We start from the raw sequence: 23,739 nt of genomic DNA on the forward strand, positions 1-23,739 counted from the left end.
GTTTTGTAGGCTTCAGGGTTATTACAGTTTTTCCAAATAAAAGACCACAAATCCTTCAGACAAAAATATTTTTGTGTGGATTGCAGATTCAGAAGAAGACACAACGTGCAGACTTGTATACTCGCAAACACAAATACATAGGGGCTCAGTAACTCTTCTCTGAAATAAATGGAGAGACTATTCACTTCCCTCTAGACAGCAGTATTTAGTAATGTCACCTGGGGCAAATGGGGAGGGGTCAGGAGTCAGGGGGCTGAAAATGGACCCATCTAACCTGCACCATCGTTCATCATGATGGCTGGGTTAAGGGAGAAAGAAACAAAAGAGGAGGCTAGATCGGAGAGGAAGACAGCTTGAGCATGGGGGTTCTCAGACCAGGTTTCCCACTATGATGGATAGAGGATGTTTAAAGAGTATAGTGCACTTGATGCTTGTGCGGCTGAAGAGCGAGGGAATAAAAAAACGAGGCTGAATGAAATGATTCATCACTAGTGAAAAGGTATTAGTTGAACTGAAGGACCAGTAAAGAGGGTAAAAAATGGGGAGGAGTAGACAAGGGGGGAAAGCGAATGACATAATCTCAGAGGTTTAAAGGTGAAGATTTGGTTAAAGAAGGGAATTAATGCCAGCTAGCAGATGGAGGATCTGCCAGGCAATGTTAAATAATCATGCTGAGTTTAAAGAGGAGTGGGTGGGATGGGTATTGTTTCGTCTTATCCCACCCCTTCAAAGTACAATTTTTTTCCTGCTGTCTGTCTAGTGGTGGGTCTTGGGTGTTACGGGGATTATGAGTTTTGCCAGGCAGGCTGGGGTTAAGATGAATCGTTGTCCTTTTGGATCCAAGATGGTCATTATCATTCCCACATGGTGCCGCCAGATAAAGCCCCCGAAGCCTTTTTGATTCACATGGGTTTGTTGTCCGTCTCATTTTTCTTTTGTTTCTTTGTTTTCTAAGTAAATGCAGCACTGCTTTATTCCACCTCTTGAAGCTGAGTGAGGCCCCCATAGCTCATTTGTAAGTTTAACGCATATTGTTTTTGGAGCTCAGTGAGTGATAGCACTAATAAGGGAAATAACATGCACTTTCCAAAATGCTGCACTTATAGCACTTATATACTTCACTTTTAAGTGAAAACCATGAGTCATAATGATTAAGCAATTACATTGTAACAAACAGCTATTTTTTTAATATCAAAGCATTTGTCATTTGTCAAATAAACACGGCAATTTAGTGTTTAATGTTATCGGATTTACTTTTTTTCCAAATGAATAGAATTACTGCGGGTGGTACTGCTGGTTTAATTGTAAAGTCAGGATATTTGCAAAAAAGAGTTAGTATTCATCATCTTTCTCGTCTGCGGCATAGATGGTCCTTGAACAAGCACTATTTTTGTCCATAGCGAGACACAACAATACATGTGTTTCCATCTGTCGCCTTGGTAGCAAATAACAGGGTTTAAAACCATTTCTCACATGGATTCCCTTAATGGTTGTCTCTGTCTCATTCTTCTCCAATCAGAGGCCAGTGCGATTAGCCATGTCAGTCACGAATAAAAGCCCCTCGTATACAGTGGCTCTGCAGTTTTCAGAATGAAAAGACTTGGGGCGGGGGGACTCTCCAGTGGCAGTCTGAACACTGGAGACATTCAAATTCACATCCGCTTTTGTAGTGTCACTTCAATATTGTAGTATGGAGAAACATGTTGACATTCCTCTCCACAGGATTATTGTCAGTCTTTGTGCTGTCCATTAAGGCCACGCTACACATTATTCTGGGTAAATAATAATCCACCCAGGCTCACTGCATGACTCTCTCAGATGCAAATAGGTTTTAAATGACAAGGAGATTAAATGTCAGCTTGTCTGGTCAGCTCACTAGCAAATTTAGCTAGTCTGGACAATATCAGTTTAGAACAGTTTTGATCGGTATGTGAAAGCTGTCAGCAAGTGTTGGTGATCTGAATATGTGTGCTTATACTAGGTCATGCATGCCGATGCGAGGTGGTGTGTTGATTTTAAGGAGACGTGCTGTCCACTCTGTTATGCACTTTGCTGCAGCAAAGTGTATACACTACCCTCTTCCCATGTGCACCCATGTTTGCACAGCAGTGGACATGAGCCTTGGCTAAGAGCATCTAGGGTGCTATGATTAAGTATTAATTCAGGCATGTGATCGATTTCCTTCCAGCCTCTGAAAAAGCGCTGAGCACGGGGGGGGCAGTGTTCAAACACTGACTCGGATTAGTGTTCAACAACAGATCTTTTTTTTTCTCTTTTGCTCTGGGTGCTATGTAGAGCATTCACTGCTGAACTGACCAGACAGACCACATGCAGTTAAAGAATTATGTTCTCTTTAATCACCATCACGTGATGCTCTTTAATTTTTCCTCTCCAGACACAAAGTTATCAGAAGGGTCACAGAATGTTACTGCTGCACACTCTTCATTTGATTAAAGGGAAAATGTGTTGTTTCTCTTTGATTGTAGGGCGAAACATATCTTTCGCTCTTTGCGAGAGTGGCAAACTAGAGATGCGTCCCTATCCCTTCACATCTCCCCCTAGCAGATCACTTGATCTCTGACCCATGCTCAGGATAGATTGACACTCATGCCACTCTGTCAGTGGAAAGGCCTTTCGAACCCATTTCTAACCCTGCAGGTCACCAATTAGGCTCTACGTCCATCATCCAGCTGGCCATCCCAGACCCCCCTTTTCCTATAGATGATAGCCTGCCACAGGGAGACCATATTGGTCCTGTCCATTTGTCTTCATCAGGAGCTATCGGAGTAGAGGCCTTCCTAACCCCAGAGGGGCCCCAACCTCTGCTCATGTCTCACTCACTGCCTCTAACTTTCCCTGAAAGGTCCATGCATATTCTTATAAACCATACCTTGAGAAGCACTTGATGGTCGGCAGAATGGCACCCTATTACAATGAAGCACTTTGTTTTTAGCATGACAATGAAGAGTGGGAATGGGGCGCAAGCAGCAGACAGCACGCTGAATAACGATAGCTTCAGAGGGGCCATGGTGCACTGAAGCGTTAGTAGGGCTTCGCCAGTATATTTCCCTGGAATTGGACAGGGTGAAACAAGACTGAAATGGCAGTCAGAGGTCAGTTAATGGGTCTGTCAACACAGCCAACATTGCGTTTGAGTTTACTGTTTTAGAAACATTTTCTACGGGGGTGTGTGCATACGTGTGAGAGTACTCGCTGGCCATCTACACCAGTGCACATACAGTTTGTGTGTATGAGGGCCTCCTTCCTCATCACTCAAATCGAATGGACATCAGGCAGCAGTGAAATTAGACTGTCTCTCCTTGAATGGTGGACTGTCACTGCTGAGATGGAAGCAAGGTGAGCAGTCTGGTCCCAGGGCACTTTTAGTGGAGGCCCATTTTGAAGCATTTAATGTTTGACAGACAGTGTCAAAAGCACGATGACCTACAAACAGCCACACTGTCTATAAAACAGGTGTGGCAAGGCCACAGCAGGAAAGTCACACACCCATTATTAAATCAGGGAAGCAGTTGCTCTTTATTTTGTCTGAGGGTCTGTATTTGGCACCATCTAGCTACCAAGTATCAACTAAGGCAATTGATGTAGTTGTATAACGAAGGGGCCCCTCTTTTTAGAGAAGCTTTGGATAGATAAATGTATATGGCAGTCAGACCTTCATGTTACTAAGATATGACTAAAGCTATGCAGGCATGCACATGAATTTGCACATGAATTTTAAGGTTAATCTCAAGACCACCCCCTCCCTTTACAAGCTCGTGATTATAAGGTTTGGTAATTACTGTGGAGGTAATCTTCATACTTTTCTGTCTCTCTCACTGTTGGCATTTCCCATCACTCTTTATGTTCCCGACATGTAATATATGACTGCTTTATACCTTGTCTTTTTTTCAGACCTACATACTAAACACGTCTGTAAACATTCCTTGTGTTCATTTTAGTGTGCAGAAAGGCATACATGAGACTTAGAAACAGCTGGCAACACACACAGCATGTTGTGACTTTATGGTGATATTGCTCATGCACTCCCTGAAGCATCTCTTTGTCTGATGGCTAAGTGGAGTGAGGTTACAGTCTCTTATTTTATCAGGCTTTTACCACTCCTCCGCTTCCCTCTCTCCCATTACAGGTCATCCTGCAGCATCTCCCGCCGCTGTGCTTAAATGTTTAAAAGCCTTTTCCCCTTCAGCTTTACTGTTTGTTTACCTATTTATTATTTTACCATTCCCTTTATACGGCCGGTTATAATATTACTCTCGCTTCTTTTTCTCTCTTTGTGTATGGCTTGTTTTTTTTCCTCACTTTGTGTCTGCTCTGATAAGTGTCTAGCCAGGTGCTTGGCCTCCCAAGTCAGTCAATGGTCCTAACACTCACAGCAGATCAAATATGTCCACTGAGTGCAGAAACAAAACTGTATCTATATCTTTTCTCATGCCCCGTTCTTAGCATGCCTTGTGATCCCCTAGTTTATACAAGGTCTGGTTGTCCTTGCAGATTTAGCCACTTTAATTTGCGTTTGCCCATAAATGCTGTGTTGATTCACGACCAGTAATTTAGCGTGTGGCCACAAGAGGAGTGGATAAGGCCTGGTTCCTGGCCATTAATACTGGAGCTGCACACGAGTGAGAGTGGAAAGTCCTCCAGACTCCATTGATTCACTGTCTCCATGCTGCATACTGATGCAAGTAGCCCTGTCTAATGCTGTAGTTCAACAACCAGTGGGTGGGCAGGGTGTTAGGGTTGAGAAAAAGATTTTCAAAATTGCCTTGGATTGACACAGATCACAGTCTACACTGAGTAGCCTTGCTGGTTGCAACTCCAGTTAGACCCCTACTCTCCAGAGGAGCGCTGAACTATAGAAAGGCCATGTTTTTTCCTCTTAAGTTTTCACCAGCTGTCGGTGACTCTTAGTCATCTCTCAATTGTCTGTTTAGACAGAAGGCTTCAGAACAAAGTGGTGGGTATAGCAGGTGTCTTCCAGCATGCAGGCTTACCTCTAGTTTATAATGCCTTAGTAGTACATTTGTAATTTCAGTCATGATGAAGATTAATAGCTCATTCCCATCAACTAATCACTGTTGATGTTCAGTGAAAACAGTCATGACCTTGATGGCTCAGTCAGACACCCAGAGGGTTCAAGCAACTTAACCCTGAGGGGTTAAAGGTTGACTAAAATGGTTAACAGAGCATAGAGTAACACCTGATCTAACCTCAGTGTGACCTGAGACCAAAGATTGACCACCAGTTGGAAGCCCAGCTAATTTGTCAGTTGGACTTTCCCACATTGCTTCAGCACACATGTGTAGGTGACAAGGTCATGAACACTATAAAGAGGCAATAGTGGCATCCTGCTGTGAATAGCATGAATAAAAATTGAAAATGCATAATGTTTTCTGGCAAAAAGAAGGGCTGAAGGTGTAGAACTTAAGTAAAAAAGAAAAAAAGGACTTACAAGGAGTTCAAAAGTCAAAGTGTTTCTTGAGTTATATCTTTTGTTGTCTAAAAGAAAAATAGACTTTAACCAGTAAGCTTAACAACAGATTCACTTTAAGCTGAGAAACATGTGCATATGTTTGTTACGGAGGCCCCTTTCTTCTCAAACAAAGAGTCTAATGCTGCCAGCTTTGTTGAACCCCTGTGCTCCAGTATGGTGGCTGTATGTGTAGCTGGCCTATGTGTCAGCGCTGCTGAGGCCCTGTCTCCTCTCTGGGGAGTCTCCTTCCACTTGCTCACTTTATCCTCCTGCTGTTGCTGCCTTGTGGGACACACAGGCACACAGAGCCCAGATTGAGCCACTCTTGCTTGGCCGTGCTCCATTCCTCCAACAACGCTAATTACATCTCAAATGGTAATAGATGAGGCCTCGTTAGCAGCTCTCACTCCCTTGAAAGATTCACAAACATACATCAGAGGGCCACTGATCGGCCTGAGCTGCCTCCTTCAAAGCCGGACTTCTCAGGGAGCTGGGGGCCCGGTTCGCTAATTACTCCTGCAGTTCCACACTGTTGCCCTGCACACCGCCTGCACAGAGAAGACAGCTCTTCTCGCATCACCGGTGCTATTTTCAGTTATGCCTGCCCTCAAACCCAACCCAAACTGCATAGGCGTGTTAAATCTATAATTCAATGATTAAATTAGTTCGCTGTCTATTTTTTTTCTTTTCCGTAAACCAGCTGCTAATGTAATGACATTGCAGAAATCAGTTCTCTCATAGTCACCAACAGTTTTAACCCCAATTATAGAAACTCTGGCATGTTATCAGATAGACAAAGGATAGTTCATGGGGAAATTCTGTCTCATGATCTTACCACACTGTGTGAACAGTTTTGCATAAAACAGATGTAAAATTCTGGTTCTTCCTTCAAGTATCTCATTAAAATACACGTCCATGTTTGCACCGTGTTAATATGCACAGAATATTGCATTTTTGTGTATATTGTTTAGTATTACAAGGCTGTATTTTGCATTTGCTACCATTGCCTTACCTGTTGAAAGCTGCCACTCCACATGATGTATCACCGTGAAGAAAAGCTGCTCTGCAAGCTTGTTAAGCTTGGGTGCATATAAGATATTGATTGGTATACACCCCTATGTGGCTGGATTCTCTTCATTGTTTAAGTGATTTAATTCCACAGAATCCCATTAGATTTCATTATCATTTGTGTTTCATTCGCCGGCTGCTGTGAAGGAGATGAAGTCAACAAGAAGATTACATGCCGCTCTAATTGTGGTGTGGTTTACAGTGTGCCTGTTTGACTGCATCGATCCGCTGCGAGAAATAATAATAAAATGAAAGTAAAGCAACGCAGGGAAGGAAGAGGAGGCAAGCGAGCAGGCCCTTGTTACTGAAGGAATGATGTATTGATCGCGTCTGACAGGGTACTGTGGACTGATCAATTCTGATGGGCAAGAGGAGCCTGTTAGGAGGTCTCCTGGGTCGTTAGGGTCACTCAGGCAACAGGCAATTTGAGAGAAATTAACTCATCAAGGAAAAGAGGTAGGTGGAAAAATGGAGGGTGTGCGTGATTAATCGAGATAAAAATGTGAGGATTATGTTGAAAATGAGGTGAGCATTTTCATTTCTGTATGAATGAATAAGTGGGCCATGAACCTCCTACTCCTTACCTGTTCCACTACGTGAATGGAACCACACCTTATCTTAATTTTCAGGTTTGCAACTGAAAATAGAAAGATGTAGCAATAGTGTCAAATGAAGTATTTGTGTCTGCTGTCCAGCATCCTTCCAAGGATGCTTTTCCCTTGTGTGCACTACGCCTGGTCTTCCGAGCTAATTGATAGCCTGTACATTAATTTAAGTCAGACATGAGTGGCTGCTATTAATGAAGGTAGAATTTGCTGTCCTGACAGTGAAGTGAGGGCTCACGGGAGAGTGATCTACAGCTTGAGGCACAGTCTAGAGGCAGATGCTGGAGTGGTGTAGAGTGAAGCAGCCATTACATTTCAAAAAGGTATTCACTGTGAGCTGCGAATGAATCCATTTTCACACTAAAATTGCCTCTATAAATTGGTCTAGGACCCATTTTCTGCATGTAGAGCAGAAACATGAGCAAAGTTTAACTCCTCAATTGCTTGGACAAAACTCACAGAGGATAATGACGAAGCGAGCAGCGGGGGTCACTCCACAGTGGCAAATGTACGATCGGGTTTGTTTATTGCTTTATATGCTCAGATCGATAGGTCCATCCACACTGGCACCCCATTTGCATTTAGCCTGCGTAATTGCTGGCATTAATAGCACACATTTACAAAGTATTGTCAGCCATGAAGCGATTATGGTAATCAGCAGACAGATTTGAAAAGGCAATTTTAAACTGCATTTTTTTTTCTCAAATGAGTTGATCGACTTCAATCATCTGAGTGCTCTGCGGAAGAGTGGCCATCAATTATCTGTGTTAATGACAGGTTTTTAGCTGGACAGGGGTGTTTGCACAACGATGTGACAACGCAGTTACACACGTGTTGTTTTCTTCATGGGTGTCTGTTATTTGCACAATGCTGGAGGGTTATGTTGACATAAAACATGCAACAGTTACCTGGTGGGATCACACTTTTGTGGGCATGATGAGGTCAGGGGGTCATCCATAGCAGAGTGCTTACATGTCACCTTTCTGCTATTTAAACTGAGGCACTTTGCCCCATCCCCGCGTCTCCCCCTTGCCCTCATATTTAATTCAGTAGCTGCCCAGAGAGCAGGACCACTGTGTCTGGGTGACTTCTCAAATGTTGTGCTAAAGCAGGGACAAATAATTTTGCCCTCCTTTTGACAGTATCTCTAATAGCTATGGTTTTACCACTGACCAAACACTCCTACTGACTCATTAATAAAGGACAGATATCAGAAGTGGATACTTTAGCCATCATTATTTACTTTTTGTGTTGACTAAGGGGATGAGGTGCAGACGTCCATGCTGAAATTGAGGAAGCAGTCAAGCATAAGCAGAGCTCCTGGCTCTATATTTAACGACCGTTTTTGGAGGAGGAGGATGCCTTCTTGTGGCTTGTTATGCTTCCCCCACATTCAGACCTGCTGTATAAAAATACAGCTCTCCGTCCCTGCTATCGTGGATTCAGATATTCAGTTATTCATAGCTTGAGGCTGAATAATGAAAGACGGTGAAAAAACACTTCAGTCTGTTCCTCCCTCTGCCTGTCTCTCCCCTTCTGTCTCTTGACTGGATTTCTACTTAGTTCTTAAGTCCTATTAAAGAGGTGCACCTCCATCTCCAACTCACTAACATGGCATTTGATATTCAACAGCGTTAATGAAATTTGAAAATTAGTAGCGATCTTTGCTAATCAAAGATTAAGATATAAGACAGTGAATCCTCCTCTGTCGATTCACACAGAAGGCATCCTATATATCTTTTGACATGGTTTTTCAGCCATACAGTATGCTAGGTGGGAGCCTTGGCATTTTGACAGTGATCCATGCCTTCAAAAAGCCCAGAGTGATGCGGCATATGCATACAGAAGTAGCTCTTTTGATGGCTGCGGCGGAGCAGAGGCTTGCACAGCACGGAGGCTGCAATTGCTGCCACTCTGTTCTACTCTTTTATGTGGCTGTGAGAGACGGAGGTGTTAGAAGACATGCATAAGGCTGTGACTGTGACACTGCTTCATTCTTAAGTTGTGGTCACTTATTTGTTTATTTTATTGTATTGTACTTTTTTTGGTCCGACAGCACAGCTACATATTTTGAAGCAAAGAATAGACCTAGTGTTAAAAAACAGCCTTTATTTTTGCTAAACTGCATATAATACACAAGGACACACTTTGCTTACATCTTCTGAAAGCTAAATTTGATTATTTATTAACAGTTTTAAATCATAATTCATTCAGATCTTGTTGTGTAGTGGATCACCTCTGTTTCTCTGTTGACAGTTTGATTCTATACTTATTGGTGTTGATTAAGCCTCCTGTGGAGAGCACATTACCCCAGTAATTTATTCTCCATAGTTCTTATTTTTCCACTTGCACCTGCTTGGTTGTGTGTGTCCAGAAGGGGGCAGACAACCAAAAAGGCAAATCAATGTTTTGCACTGTGTTATCTGTGTGTGTAGCTCGAAGAGAACTGATAAAAGCGCACACACTAATTGGGTTTTACAGCAACCACAATCTCACAATGCTCTTTCATTACCCAGGGGACACAGTGTCTAGTTGTTTCTGTGTTCATACAGGGGGGTTACACCATGTGTGCATGCAAGTTAATGTTTGTATGTGTGGGCTTGTATCATATGTGATGTGCGTCAGCCCCCACTGATCTGAGACTGCAGTGCCTGCGTGCAATCAGGGATATCAGCAGAGGCAAGAAAACAACTCAAGTGGTGTCTTTAGCCGCACTACAGTGAATGTCCACCCCAACAACAGGGGTTCCTCCTAATGGCTCCACAATGTTGTGCTTTGTGGAGTTAGATGAGATTTCAAATGTCATTTTATCATCACAACCTTTCAAGGACCTTTTTAAATTGAAAATTAAATATTGAATTTGAAAATATTTAAAGAAAAAAAAAAGGTTATGTCAACCCCAAATAGTCACCTTTGTATGGCGTATTAGTTGGTGATTTTCAAATGGTTTAAAGTCTGGTGTTTATACTCCAAATGATGCATTTTTTATTGATTGTAATTTCCTAAAAATTTTAGGGAAAAAGTTGTGAATTTCTTTGTAGATATCCACTCCTTAACTGTCTTAACTATAGATACATTTTGAACTTATCAGCTATCGACTAAATGAAAGACAACCAAAGTAATCTTTGCACTTATTTGGAAATAATTACTCAAGTGGGCACAAATTGAACCCTGTCTTGATTTTCCTTAATAATGGCTATCTAATTACATGTTCCACACAGTAAGTAATTAGTGCTTATTGTTCAAAAAGTCTCAACTTAATTATTTTATTTAATTGTAATTTATTTAACTTAAAATAAAAATAAAATAAAGCTGCACTGATATTTCCCCATGTCTAAAATTGGTCTGCAATCTAGTCATTGCCAGCAAGTGTCTTTCAATGCCCTTAATGTTCTTTGTCTCAGAACCAGAGCACAGATTTGCATTTACTTGTTCTTGCTAGACACATCAGTGTCAAACAGTGGCAAGCATCCTACAGAACCTACATATTGTGTTGCCAGACTAAACCTTATTTCGTTCTGTTTTTACCAGTTCTTGCTCAGTGGGTTTACCTCATTTAATCATTTGCTAATTGCCACATTCAGTCAGTGCTGATTGATTACTGCACAGCAGCTCTTGGTTAATAGCATTGTGGGCCTATTGCTGGTCACAAACTGGATTCTCCTGTGTGGTCACATCTCTATAAAAAATGGGGACTGTAAAGATAAAGAGCACTGCATGGGTGAAAGTTGAAATGCATGTCCATGCACGCCCACACAAACACACACACAGTATCTTTTCACTGCTCTGTCTGTGCTGGAGAATGTTTGCCCTGGAGAGTTCTGGGATCACTGTGCTGTGCTGCTGTTGAGCCACTGTCTTGTCCTTGTAGGTCACTGGTGCCCTCCAACGATATCTTATCTCATCTGCAGTGCAGTCGATACTGTTGACAGAACTCCAAATAGCTTCTGATTAGAAGTTCCCTCATTAGCTTTGTTTCTTTGCCTAAATAATTAACCCCACATCCCCAGCCTACAGAGATGTTTATGGTACCAGCGTGGTATGAAGCAGTGCGGTTTTATCTCCCTTTTGATGGAGGAGAGAAATGGAGAGGCTGAGGAAAGGGAGGGTTGAGGGATAGAACGGGAATGGTTTAGACACACTGCTCTGCACTGATCCTGAGCATGGCAGCCAGTGGTGTGTTTCAGATTGTTTTCCATTTGCATGATAATATGAGCATGGATTGACTCACACAAACACACACAGACATTCACACATACACACACACATAAATGCACACCTGGGTTATTACATACAGACTGCTGCTTTATACAGGGCAGATTACCTGAGTGAGCATCCTTGGTTTTACTCCATGCCCTGAAATGAATGAAATTCTCACCATTAGCACACAGGTTACATAAGCCCGGTGTACAGGTATATCCAGCTGCACTAATGCTGTAAGCTGATTACAGATGGAATTAAGACAATTACTCCTCTGTACAACAGTTAATGTGACTGAGACAGTGGAAAAAAAACTAAACTAAACTGTGATATGGATCCTCTCAAAAATCCACAAAATAACACTGAAGAAGCTGTAACTTTATAAATCCTTTAAATGCTCCAGTAAGCTGGTTAATGTCAAACATCTAAGCATTGTTCATGTATTTATAAATGCAATTTCAGATTGCATTCATATGCAATTACATGTCAAGCATAAACATGTCAATTATTATGTGCTTCTTGTTGTGTGATATTTTTGAAATTTCTTTTCATTCGCCCCCTTCTCATGGTGAATATAAGTTGTTTTTTTTTAAATTTGGTAAAGATCTTCACTTGTACTCAGGGTTAAAGGGATTAGATGCCAAAAGTTAAGATCGCTTTGTTTGTCTTTTTGTTTTTTACCATACTCAACAAACATGTGAATGTGATCATGTGAGGAAATGTATACCAATGTGTAATAGGATGTAAAGGGATAAGGTGATGTTTTTATATCCAAAAAACTGAAAACAAAACATATACAGGCCCTGACTAATCATTAAGAACAAAGTGAGACTGTGACCTTATTTTACATTGGAGTCTTTGGTGCCCACTTATTAATTCTTTTAAAATCTTCACTGTATGATATAAACAGCTGCTTGACTAGTTGGTCTTATGTCCTCAAGGTGTTAATTCTGGTTTTATCTCAGGAGCTTCAAGGGAATGTGCATGAGAGCAATTTCTGCCATTTCAGTGAATTATAGAGTGATCATGCTGTTATTAGTGCTGTTGGTGCATAACTCTGCTGCGTGCAGGGCAACTGCTTTCCATACAAACTGACAGACTGCAGCACAGAAACTTCAAATGCAATTTGTATATGTATGAGTATGTGGTACTTAGGTGAGGCTAATGTAGCAGTGATTTGCTGAGCAGGCAGAGGCACTGCTACAATTTATTCCAAGTATTTAGATGTTATGTGCAGCATTCAATCATGCTTCAGCAGACACACATAAAACGTATTGGGGATAATAGTTGCGCTGGTTGTACAAAGGGGAGTTTTCGAATGCGCTGCCTAAGTGGTGAATTGCTTTACTCCCTCCGTCATAAACAGCGTACACATATATACAGTGGAACATGGAAATGATTAAAAAAAATACCTGCCCATGGATGAGGCTGTTGTAAAGGTCATCTCTGTATCCAGTTTAATTTTTGCTCTCCCTCAAGAGTAAAGATCTATAAAGCGATCAATAAATCTCTTTAAATGTCTCTGCATCCAGGCTGTGTGTGTGATTTAACACCCTGCCTCTTCTGCTTTCTGTTCACCTCACTGACAGACCTCAGCCTTCCTCTGCTCACAAATCTAACTGTATCACCTCCTCCCTGAGCCATCCACATAGAAAATGGTCAGACCTTTACATTTGATGGATAACAGACCTGGTTCAAAGTCCTCTGGAAGGTTCTGATTCAGAACCATCAGATGATTCCTGATACAGAAAATGTGTCACCTGTGATCTACAGTGGGGAACAACGTGTCCTTAGGTGTGGGATTCTTACTTTCAGGGAGTATTGATTGAAGGACAGATGATCTGAAGAGGCCATTAGGAGGATTGAGGAGGGGAGAAAAGGCAAGGGAAGACTGTGATGAACATGCACCCCTCTAATCATTATGCCGCGTCCAACACTGCCTACAGCATCAACCTTACATGCCGATCTATACGCCGTAAAGTAGAATTATTTCAGAAGTTACAGCAGCACTGTGAGTGTTCTGTTCAGTTCATTTAAATTCTTGTTTGTAGCCATTTGCTGTTACCATGTTGCAGGGCTGGCTCTGCATCTGCACCAATACACACATGACTGCACACCACTGATGGCTGGGGCTCTGTCACAATGAGCACAAGGAGACACAATAATGGCATACATGCACAAACACACCAAATTTTTTACAATGTCTCCTAGTATCTTCTTAGTCCAGGATGTAGATTGGTGTCAAGGGAGGACAGCTGAGTATAGTAAACTGGGCTATCTACAGCTGTTGCAAACGCCTCCTTTCCTCCTCCAGCTTGTCCTGCAGAATGTTATGAAGCACACTTGCACTTGGGGCTCATCAGGCCAAGCTAGATAAAAGCTGCTCAACTCCAGCAGAGAGCTTAATTAAAACGGGGCTGCCATCGCAGAGTGACACCTTTTACAAGCTCCTAACGGCGTTCTGCTCGCCGTTACTGCCAATCCAATTATAGAGCAAAACAATAAAATAGACACACAAGGAGCTGCAGCAAACAGGCTGGCATAAAGAGGAAGACAGGGATGCTGTTAAAGGTTTTATAAAGATTTGCAGAGTGGACATAGGTCTAGACTGCAGAGGTTTCCTTTTTCACCAGAGATGCCGATGTAAGTATATGCCACACTGGATAAGAAACTACTTCCGTGTGTGTTTCTGTGTGCATGTGCACACTGTGTCTAAGGTAGTTCTGCACTGTTCTTTCAGTAGGGACACAGTTCAGCAGCTTCCTGGGATTATATTTCCCTGTGGAAGGACACTACCTCAATGTCATCAGGCCAGAACTTACACAAATATGCTGAAGAGATGCACACACAGCACCATTATCATCGCACAGTACCCACAAACAGCATATCAGATGTTCGTTTTTTCAGGGCCAGCAATGGAGCTACTCTTTCGGTTCGACAGCGTGTCACAGCTGGACTTGTGACATCTGTTACACTTGAACAGCTACATGGAAAAAAAATCTGTGGGGGGTAATACATATTAACTCTAACCCTGCAGGTAAGAGGGGGTGATGGTGAGGATAAAATGTAATAAGATATTCGGTAGTATAGAAGGAGAAGATGACAGGCAAAAGATGTATGAATTTTAGTATTAGAGCCTGAGCGAACTCTGGAATTCAATTTGTATACTGGGCACCTTGTTTTAGCGAATCGTATCCCTGATAAGAGCTAATGGAGTCAGTCTCAGCTAGTGATTGGGAGCCGCTTAACTAAGTTTGCTTTTCCAATTGTTTCAAAATCCAACTTATGACTCACTCCATGTCATATATACCGAGATAGGGCTGATGCAATAGGAGACTGATTTCTGCTGGAGGAAACATTAACAGGGGCATTTGCCTGCTGCAATACTTCCGCTCTTCCTTTTTAGCTTCTCACTTTACTTCCTCTCTACTCTTGCTTTACCCGATGCAGGAAGCAGACCCACCTGCTCAATCATGATGCCTCACTACCTCTGTCCGTGCTGTCTCTTTGCTGGAATTGGCAGAAAATCAATCCCACTCTCATCTCCAAACCCCCCACCCTTCATCGCGTTCCTCCTTCACGTCTCACTCCCCCTTCTGGCTGCAAAGTGTCCATTCTGGACTGAGCACAACCATCAGCACAACATCATGCCTTATCAGAGCAGGCACAAAGGCCCATGGGCACATTGTTCATCAGTATCAGCCAGCTCCAGTTTCAGCACACTGCCTGCATCTGCCAAGCCCCCCAAACACAGTTATGACCATAAACAAGACAACAGACTGAAAACTGGAGCGGCCACCAAAATCTTTTTGGGGAAAAATGCATCTTTAATTGTAGTGCCTGTTAATTACGGAGTGCTATGAGAATGGGAAAAGATAGAGATGAGGATATAGCCCATCATCATTTATTATGTAAATGTATTCCATTTGAGACACAATTAAGTGATTAGAAGGCTGTCGCTCTCTGCTCTTTCTTCTCCTTGTCCTCACTTGTCTTTTTCTTTGCTTTTCAGCATATTACTGTAATGAAGCCATTACTTCTTCAAGTGAATTTTAATGAGTTTTTAAATAACATTTTAATGAGCTATACATTACCATAAAGCATGGATTAGGCTAAATTGAATTTTGTGTGTGTGCGAGCGTGTGTGTGTGTGTTAGTATTGTTAAGGAAAGAGGTTCATTAAGAGTTAATTATATTGTTTCTCAGGAGCCACACCACAGATTTTTCTTGGCCTCAGATTTGCCCACTGTCCTCTTACTGTCATTACTGTGCTGCTCAGGGGCTTGTTAGGCCAAATTAGGGGTGCTGTTTGAAAAATTAGCTTTGATTGGGGCTGCTGTTTAAATAAAGATATTTGTTTCGGCTTATCTACTTAATCAGAGGTCGAAGCTCCATATGAGGCATGAGTGTGATGGAATGCGCTCTCTTCATTTACATTCAGCCCCATCTATTTAGTCCCTTTGTACTCCTCACCACCTCTTCAGTTTGACCTTGATCAGGCATCCTCTCGTTATCCCCTGTTGTTTTGTGTTATGTTCATTCTTTTTTTCTCAGTGCTCTCACCAGGGCACAGGAGCACTGTCTCTTTTATTCCCTCCGAGGCTCTATTAAAGATCCACATTTCATACGGTATCCCCCCAACTATAATATCACTGGCAGCCATATGAGTCTCTTTACTTTCACTATTTTCCATATTCCGCGAATCTTATCTGCGAAAGTGTCAGTGTTATTTACAATCCCTTAGCGCAGGATTTGCAGATAGGGAGAATGGTGGTGATCATATCAGACTTGGCCATGGTCCGTGGAGGATGACTGGGTGTGAATGTATACGGCTTCATCTGCAGAACCTCATCTGCAGTCAGTGCAAAGAGAGAACACTGACAAGTCAGTGAAAGTGAGTGTAGGGGGCAAGATGCAATTCATTGGACAACACTGGGATTGGAAAAAATGATTAACAGAGAACGCAGCAGAGTGACCCCTGATGATGGAGAGAATAAGGCAGACAGAGAGATGGATATTATTTGTGCTAATGATGAGAGTCTCTATCAAGCTCTCAAAGGAGGCACAGCCTTGGGCATGGCCAGACAGTCATATTTTCGCAGCTGTTTCTGTGGTCTGACCTGCAGCCCCTCAGTGGAGGGATATAGGGGATATGTGCGAACCTGCTGTTTGCCTGCCTGCTGAGGGGGTAATTTCTGCATCTGGATGAGGGGCAAAGGTTAGCTCTGGCCGGTGGGAGGGCAAATGAGCGAGTCAAACCTGGAGAAAAAGCTTGCATCCAGACAAATGGAGTATATCTCCTTTCAGTGTGGTATAATATAGTGTGGCATTATCCTTCTCCTGCCTTCAGCATCAACAGCAATACAAAACATCAGTGACAGTACATACAGTAGGTTTGCTTTGTCAAGTGAGATATATATTGTCTATCTTCTCTAAGGGTGGGATTGAAAGTGGTGGCATTGTAAAAGCACTCTACCAGATGAACCGCAAAAACCACTCAAATGAAATGATATTATAGCTTGGAGCTACCTCTCTACAGCTCTCCTAGTTTGTGTGTGCATGGTTTATTTTCTAATCAGAGTGTGGGTGCCGGGGTGTGGCCCCAGGCTTCTAACTGTTGTAATCTCACTGTGCGTTTCTGAGCCCCTGACCCAAGAGAATATCTATGAAAGCACGGAGGGTCTGTTCTACCATTAACGGGGAGGGAAGAGTAATAACAACCACACAAACATACAAAAATATTCATATTTGCAGTATCACAAAGAGATATGAAAGCCGGCGGCTTTTAAGACTGCTTCACAGTTTGTCAGGGTTGGTGTGTAGTTGTTTGTGTATGTGGGGAGCATCTATCAAGGTGATGTGAATGTCAGAAATAGGTCTCAGACGTCTGTGGTGTTGTGGCAGTGAGCACAACCTTTGTGAACCAAACCAAGGTGCGCTCCTGTAGGTGAATGTTTGTCGGCACTTATCTCGGTATGCAGGCTGGACGCTTCAGTCAAGGCTCCCCACTAATCTTTCTGACAAGCAGTGTCACCCTCCAGTGACTAATATCTTAGGTGGAAGAAGAGGGGGCACTGCACAAAATATTTCCCCTCATGCTGTCCTTGCCCTGCCACCCCTGTGCTACGATGCTCGTTGTGTGAGCTGTCATCTATCTGCGTCCAGCTGATTTTTGTGTGCTGAGTCTATCTTAGCTAAAAACACGCCTGCATATAGACCTTTCTAATGGTTGCTGGCATCGGCCTCTCCTGCCAATGTAGCACAGTCTGGCTTACAAAGTAGCTGTGTGGGTGTCTCCTTTGTGTTTTTGTGTTGGCAAAGACCTCCACTCTCAACCCGTTGGCTGTTTTACAGCACAAGTTGCAACCTGACTCCCTCCCCTTTAAGTTGGAGGTGTTGAAACCGTGCCAGCCGAAAGAGCTGCAAATTTGCCATGCTTTGCCCCCTGCCTGATGCTCTTTCATTCAAATCAACCCACTCCTCTGATATTTAGGATATAAATAAATAAATAACACACGAGCGGGAAAGGCATATTAATATTTTTCAGACATGGGTTCTTTTTAGCCCGCAGCCAGATCGACAGATGTAGCACTAGTCAATAGAGGGAAGGGAATGTAAAAATATATAAATATTAATAAGCAAGTAAGCGAGCGAGCAGAGTTTGTGGCTTCCTGGTACTTCATGGGAGGTGAGGTTTTTCGGCTGAAGAAGAGCTGAATGTTTCAGGGGAAGAGAAAGGTAATTACTTCACATCTGTTGGCTGATTCAGGCCTGAATGCCTACAGGGCCTCAGAGTTGGAGCAAAAGTTCAGCTTCTGACGGATACATACAGACCCACCAGTCGATGTTAAGGTACTAATATAAAATCATTCCCTCACAGTAGCAAGCATTGTTCCACCCATTGCATTGCCTCTGGGCAAATGAAGCCATGGTAGAGTTACAGGCTGAAATTGTAATAAAGAAGGGCAAATGTTAAACGGAGAGGATGAAAATCTGAGCTGTAGGTGTTTTTTAACTGTAGGCTGATGACCTTGATGACTGCAGTTAGGATTAGATAGTTTACCAAAGTGTATTTGGGTTGGCCCATCCTCTCATTTACCTAGTAAATGTGTCTGGTGAGTATTTTCTTGGTATCAGCAAGCCCCGAACCTGCACACAAAGCATAATCCTCTCGCCAGTGACATGTCTGTTTATTTGCTCCTAGCTGTTTGTAACCTAATGTTTATCCTGCCTGCAACAAGTGCGTGTGTGTATATCTGTTGTTCTTTGTTTGCTGGAGTGTGTGACTACTCTGTTTTTATTTATTTATTTTCCCATTTCTATTCATCGCATATTTATTTAGATTGCAGTGCAGCGATGCATTTACTGTGACGTACTGTGCCGTATTAGATTAGATTAGATAGCGTGGCACAAGCACCGTAATGATGCACCTAATGCGTGTTTCTTTTGTCACTGTTCTGTTTCAAAGGAAATTGATTCTGACAAAATCCCATGGGTGCTATCAGCAATGAATGGAAAGGAGCAATTAAATCCAATGTGATCTTGAAAACAACAGCCTATGTATGGTCCAAACCAGACTATGATTTTAAACAGCAGGGCATCTGTTTGTAATGCAAATACAGAGAGCCCATTGGTGGTGGCTGTTCTAGCCACACTGGTTAGGGGGACCGGCACACTGGAGCTTGCTAATTACCTTAGCTTTTTAGATTAGAGGTCAGCCCTGCATAAGAGAGAGAAAATCTCTATCTCTGCCTACTCTGTATTCTCTCTTATTACCCCTGTGTAAAGGTTTCATTTGAATTCATGTCACACTAAAGTCCCACTCTATACCCCTGTGCATCCCCAGGATAATTGGGTTGAAAGCTTCCTCTATTCCTCCACTCTCCTTCCCCTTGGTCTAAATAAATAAATAAGAAGACAATAGCTTTGTGGCTTTCTGTAGATAGGGTAAGAAAAGTGAATGAAGAGATGAGAGAAGCCTGGAGTGCAGGGACCAGTTATCCCCTCTTATAATCCTGGCGCTCCCTGCCATTGTCCCTTGTGCCACATGGAATTTACATAAGGACCTGTGGTGCTGCCCTTAATTCAGCCCTCCTGAAGATTCTTCAAATATCTCCCAACAAGCTCAGTGCTTTCATCAGCAAGCTTAGTCAGTCATCAGAGGGATCGTGTCCCTCACCGCTGCACTGATAGTTACACTGCTGATACCAAACTTCCTAAAGTGCTACTCCAATTTATTAGATTTATTAAAGCCTGAATAGGGAAAAATAGTTTCATTTCACACATCAGGGAAGCCCCAGCTATTTTTTGAGTACATTAGGTCTATGTTATTTTCATTCATTCATACGGTAGGTGTGTGTTCTGAATACATCAGTGACTCAGGGTTTAATTTCTCACAGTTAGTTTGGCATGATTGTGCTTTCATGTTTGTACTTCGGTGCTTCTTGGTGTGTTTCACTGTGACAGCGACTCCCCTTGTTTGTTAATGAGCTGCTGTTGTGTGTTTCGCTGAACACTTTAGAGGGGGAGAGGCTATCCCCGCTATGGCGGGCCTACCTGAGGGTGATTAGATGCAAGGCCACAGTTGTTCAATGGACCACCCACTGTTTTTGTGTGTTAGCACATATGTGGCTGTGTGTAAGAGTACATGCCGAAGTGAAGCGCTGTTGCACCCCTGTGAGCTCTCACAAGTGAGTGACACCAGGCTTTAGGGCATTCTGACTCTGTTTGTTCTGCTCCCTCCACAGGGACCTCCATTAGCTCCAATTAGCTTTCACTTGTGCTCTCCCAGTCAGATGAAGCTGTGCATCCCATTTAAATAGCCTAGATAACCAATGCATACGCTCACACTATGTTGTGCAATTAACATAATACGCAGAAAGGCAGTTTCAGAATGGTAAGCTAGATTTCATTCAGGCAAATGAAAAATCCAGCCAAACCGTATCTACTAACACTGTACTCTTACTCAATTGGCTGCTCTTTTTTCCCCTCAGTGCTGAGAGATGACTTTCGACAAAACCCTACGGATGTAGTGGTGGCAGCAGGAGAGCCAGCAATCCTTGAGTGTGTCCCTCCCAGAGGGCATCCTGAACCCACCATCTACTGGAAGAAGGACAAAATTCGAATTGACGATAAGGATGACAGGATCACTGTGAGTATCGTAGCTATTTTTTTTAATAACAGGACAAAATAAGAAGAACTATTATCAGTGTCTACCGTGAATGTTGCTATTAGTGTCTGGGAACACAGGAAAGAGCTTTTGCTTCTGGAAATGTCTGCCACTGAGCACAGTTGGCTGGGCATTCATGTGTTTGAAGCCAGTGAGGGGGAAAAATGCTGCTTTTGTGTTGTCCAATGATTTGACAAGGACAGAATTCAGATGTGTAAAATGTACAAGCTTTTAATTTATGAGTTTTTTAATCTATTTATTTATTCATTTTATTTTTTTAGATTCGAGGAGGGAAACTAATGATCTCCAACACAAGAAAGAGTGATGCAGGCATGTACATCTGTGTGGGCACCAACATGGTCGGCGAAAGGGACAGCGAGACAGCACAAGTCACTGTATTTGGTAAGGATTGCTCCTTCAGGCCTCCTGAAATTTATCTTCTCAGTTATTTGGCAGAGTGACATCCATCCATGTTACTGTATACTCCTGAAAAGAAATACATTGAAGCCAAGTTTTCTCAAAGCTTAATAACAGTGTTTCTTTTGCTACACTCTCCCATCTGAGTTGCATGCAATCTGGAGCACATTTTTGTGTTGCTCATTAAACTGTCATGAGGTTATAAAGAGCCAGAGTGAACGGTAATAAATAGGTTAGTTCAATAAACGCCAGTTCTTATATTTCCAATAAAGTTACAGGTCCATTTAGTGCACTATTGCTGTATATTTGTGCCTCACGGAGGAACAGAAATATCAGATAATGAACAAAATATGAGTAATTAGAGGGATAATTATATAGGAACTGGGCAATGTGAGAAATAAAGCAAAGCCAAATCCTAACATAATGAAATTGTGCTTTTTTTTTGTGCCCATGCTGCAGAGAGACCAACCTTCCTCCGGAGGCCAATCAACCAGGTGGTCCTGGAAGAGGAAACGGTAGAGTTCCGCTGCCAGGTGCAAGGAGACCCCCAACCCAATGTACGCTGGAGGAAAGATGACATTGATGTTCCTCGTGGGAGGTATGTACTTTTACCGGAATATTCTCCAAATGGCAGTGCTTTAAGTAATGAGATGAATATAAGCAAGCAGTTTAAATTGCATGTGTGTGTGTGTCTGTCTGTCTAAATGCCAGCTTATGTGTTAAGTTCTAATGTGACAGACTGCACTTACTGCAAAGGCACTAGTGTCAGTCTAAGTGATTGTTTCAAACTAATGATAACTCACACTGCCAGCTCTCACCTGGTGTGGCTGCCAGGGAGCAATAAATACCCCCATTAGGCTGTACACAATGCACATTAACCATTCTGAGGAAAAAAAAACATTCTACCTGTCGATGCCAAAAAAGTCAGGCAGTGTCTCATGTCATGGACGAGGTCTGCATGAAGACAAACAGATACGGAGCTAAACAATTAAATCTGACTGACAGGTAAGTGGGCACGGGATGCTGAAATGTAGACATTTAGAGAAGCAGAAAAAAAAATCTGCCAGGTTGTGTAACAGACAGGTAGAAACCGATAGAATGACAGGAGATACAAAGAGACAGAGTATAGCAGCTGACGTGACCCTCAAGTGTCTATGTACAGGTGCAGCTGTTCAGGGGAATTCTTGGCATAGACACCAGAAACCTGGAAGATAATCATTACCTCCTATACACGTTTAACCCCGTTCAGTTTGTGTATCATCACAGACATGATGCACATGTTTACTCACACTTGCAGAAATAGAAACCGATGTAAGGAAAAAACAGTAAAAATCTACAATTTGGAGAGAAACTCTAGCACCACTGCCAACTTTAGGCTATCTGACTTCCTGTAAAAAGCCACTGACGATATAGTGATACTGTTCGTTCTGGGTCCTGCGTGTTGGCCTGTTTCTTCCCATGAGTCACTTGACTTACAGTCAAAAGCAGTGTCATTGTTAGAAGTGGACTTCAAAGAAACCGGTATACTGTCCCCAGCCAGCAGGCAAGTCACACACTGCTTGGATCACCTCATAACACGTACACACAGTGGACCTGTCCTCTCTCAAGGCTAGCTGCAGAGCTGAGCGTAGGCGGGTTGTTTGTGTCTGATAAGGATTTGGTTCACTGGGCAGTGGGACATGAGCTCTGTGCCAAAGCAAACACATAAAAGTATTTCACTCATGTCTTTGATAGGGAGTTGGCTCTGGAAATGAGTTCATTTTGTACACTAATTAACAGATTTATAACGGAGTAGGATGAGTGTCATGTGCCTGCGTCCTTGCTAACTGTTCCATCCCTTTGAAGTTTGGCCTTATTTGGATACGATGCACATGAAAAAGATAATGCCAAAATTAATAAGAGATAAATATTGCAGTGTTACTAATTACAATATGTGAACGGTTGTTTTTTCTTGCTATATTTAATTCTCCCAGTTTTGCTTTGAAGCAGAAAAACAACCGTGAAGACAGACGATATTTTAATTCTGACATTTTCTTCTGCCTTTGTTGCCTGCCAAAAAGAAGACTGCATTGTATATTGTTAAGTGACGATCTGTTCCTGCTTTCTCTGCTGCTTATCTTCACTTAATAAACATCAAACAGAACTCCTTTTATTCTAATTAACAGAAGAGTGGTTAACATTCTCACTCAGGACTAGTGCCTAGTTTGCCTTTGGGCCACTCCAGCTGTATCGGTATGGGTTTCCATCACAGGAATGTAGATGACTAAGGATCAAGTAGTTCTATATGCAGTGGGAAGTGGTCTTTGATTGCTCTTTAACCGAAAAGGTTACAGTGTCCTTATTATTATGATAAGCTGTAGAAAGAGGGAGACTTAGCAAGGCCCGTCCTCTTTACCATTAAATTGTTTTAACTTTGCTGGTCCCTTTATGTACCTGCATCTCTATGTGGATGTCTCTGTGTGCTACATTTATACTAGGAAGAAGGGAAATGGAGCTTCAGCTGAGTAAACAGGTTGTTAATATGCTCAGTGGCTCCAGCAGCCTCCCAGGCAGCCACACACACACACACACACACACACACACACACACACACACACACACACACACATTGGCACATAGACATAAAGCATGCCAGGATGGCGCTGGCTTCGGTCTCTCTGTGGGATAGAAAAGAAGATAGAGACAGAATGGTTTCAATTAGAGGACAAAGACAAATGTGATGCTCGTTTACCACTGTTTGGGTATTTTACTGTGTTTGCAATAGAAAAATAAATAATTAATCACCAAAC

The 23,739-nt window shown here is 42.5% G+C and overlaps 1 protein-coding gene across 11 annotated transcripts in view; it reads left to right on the forward strand.

Annotated features, from left to right (window-relative positions):
- The window catches only part of robo2 (roundabout, axon guidance receptor, homolog 2 (Drosophila)), a 260,488-nt gene that overhangs the window by 181,168 nt on the left and 55,581 nt on the right, over window positions 1-23,739 (forward strand). For all 11 annotated transcript variants that reach the window (XM_026191416.1, XM_026191419.1, XM_026191422.1 and 8 more), the window contains 3 exons: window positions 20,358-20,515; window positions 20,815-20,935; window positions 21,410-21,548. In XM_026191416.1, coding sequence (XP_026047201.1) covers window positions 20,358-20,515; window positions 20,815-20,935; window positions 21,410-21,548 — 418 coding nt within the window. The remainder of the gene's footprint in view (window positions 1-20,357; window positions 20,516-20,814; window positions 20,936-21,409; window positions 21,549-23,739) is intronic.

Source organism: Astatotilapia calliptera, chromosome 14 (assembly GCF_900246225.1).
Source record: "Astatotilapia calliptera chromosome 14, fAstCal1.2, whole genome shotgun sequence".
Lineage (NCBI taxonomy): Eukaryota > Metazoa > Chordata > Actinopteri > Cichliformes > Cichlidae > Astatotilapia > Astatotilapia calliptera.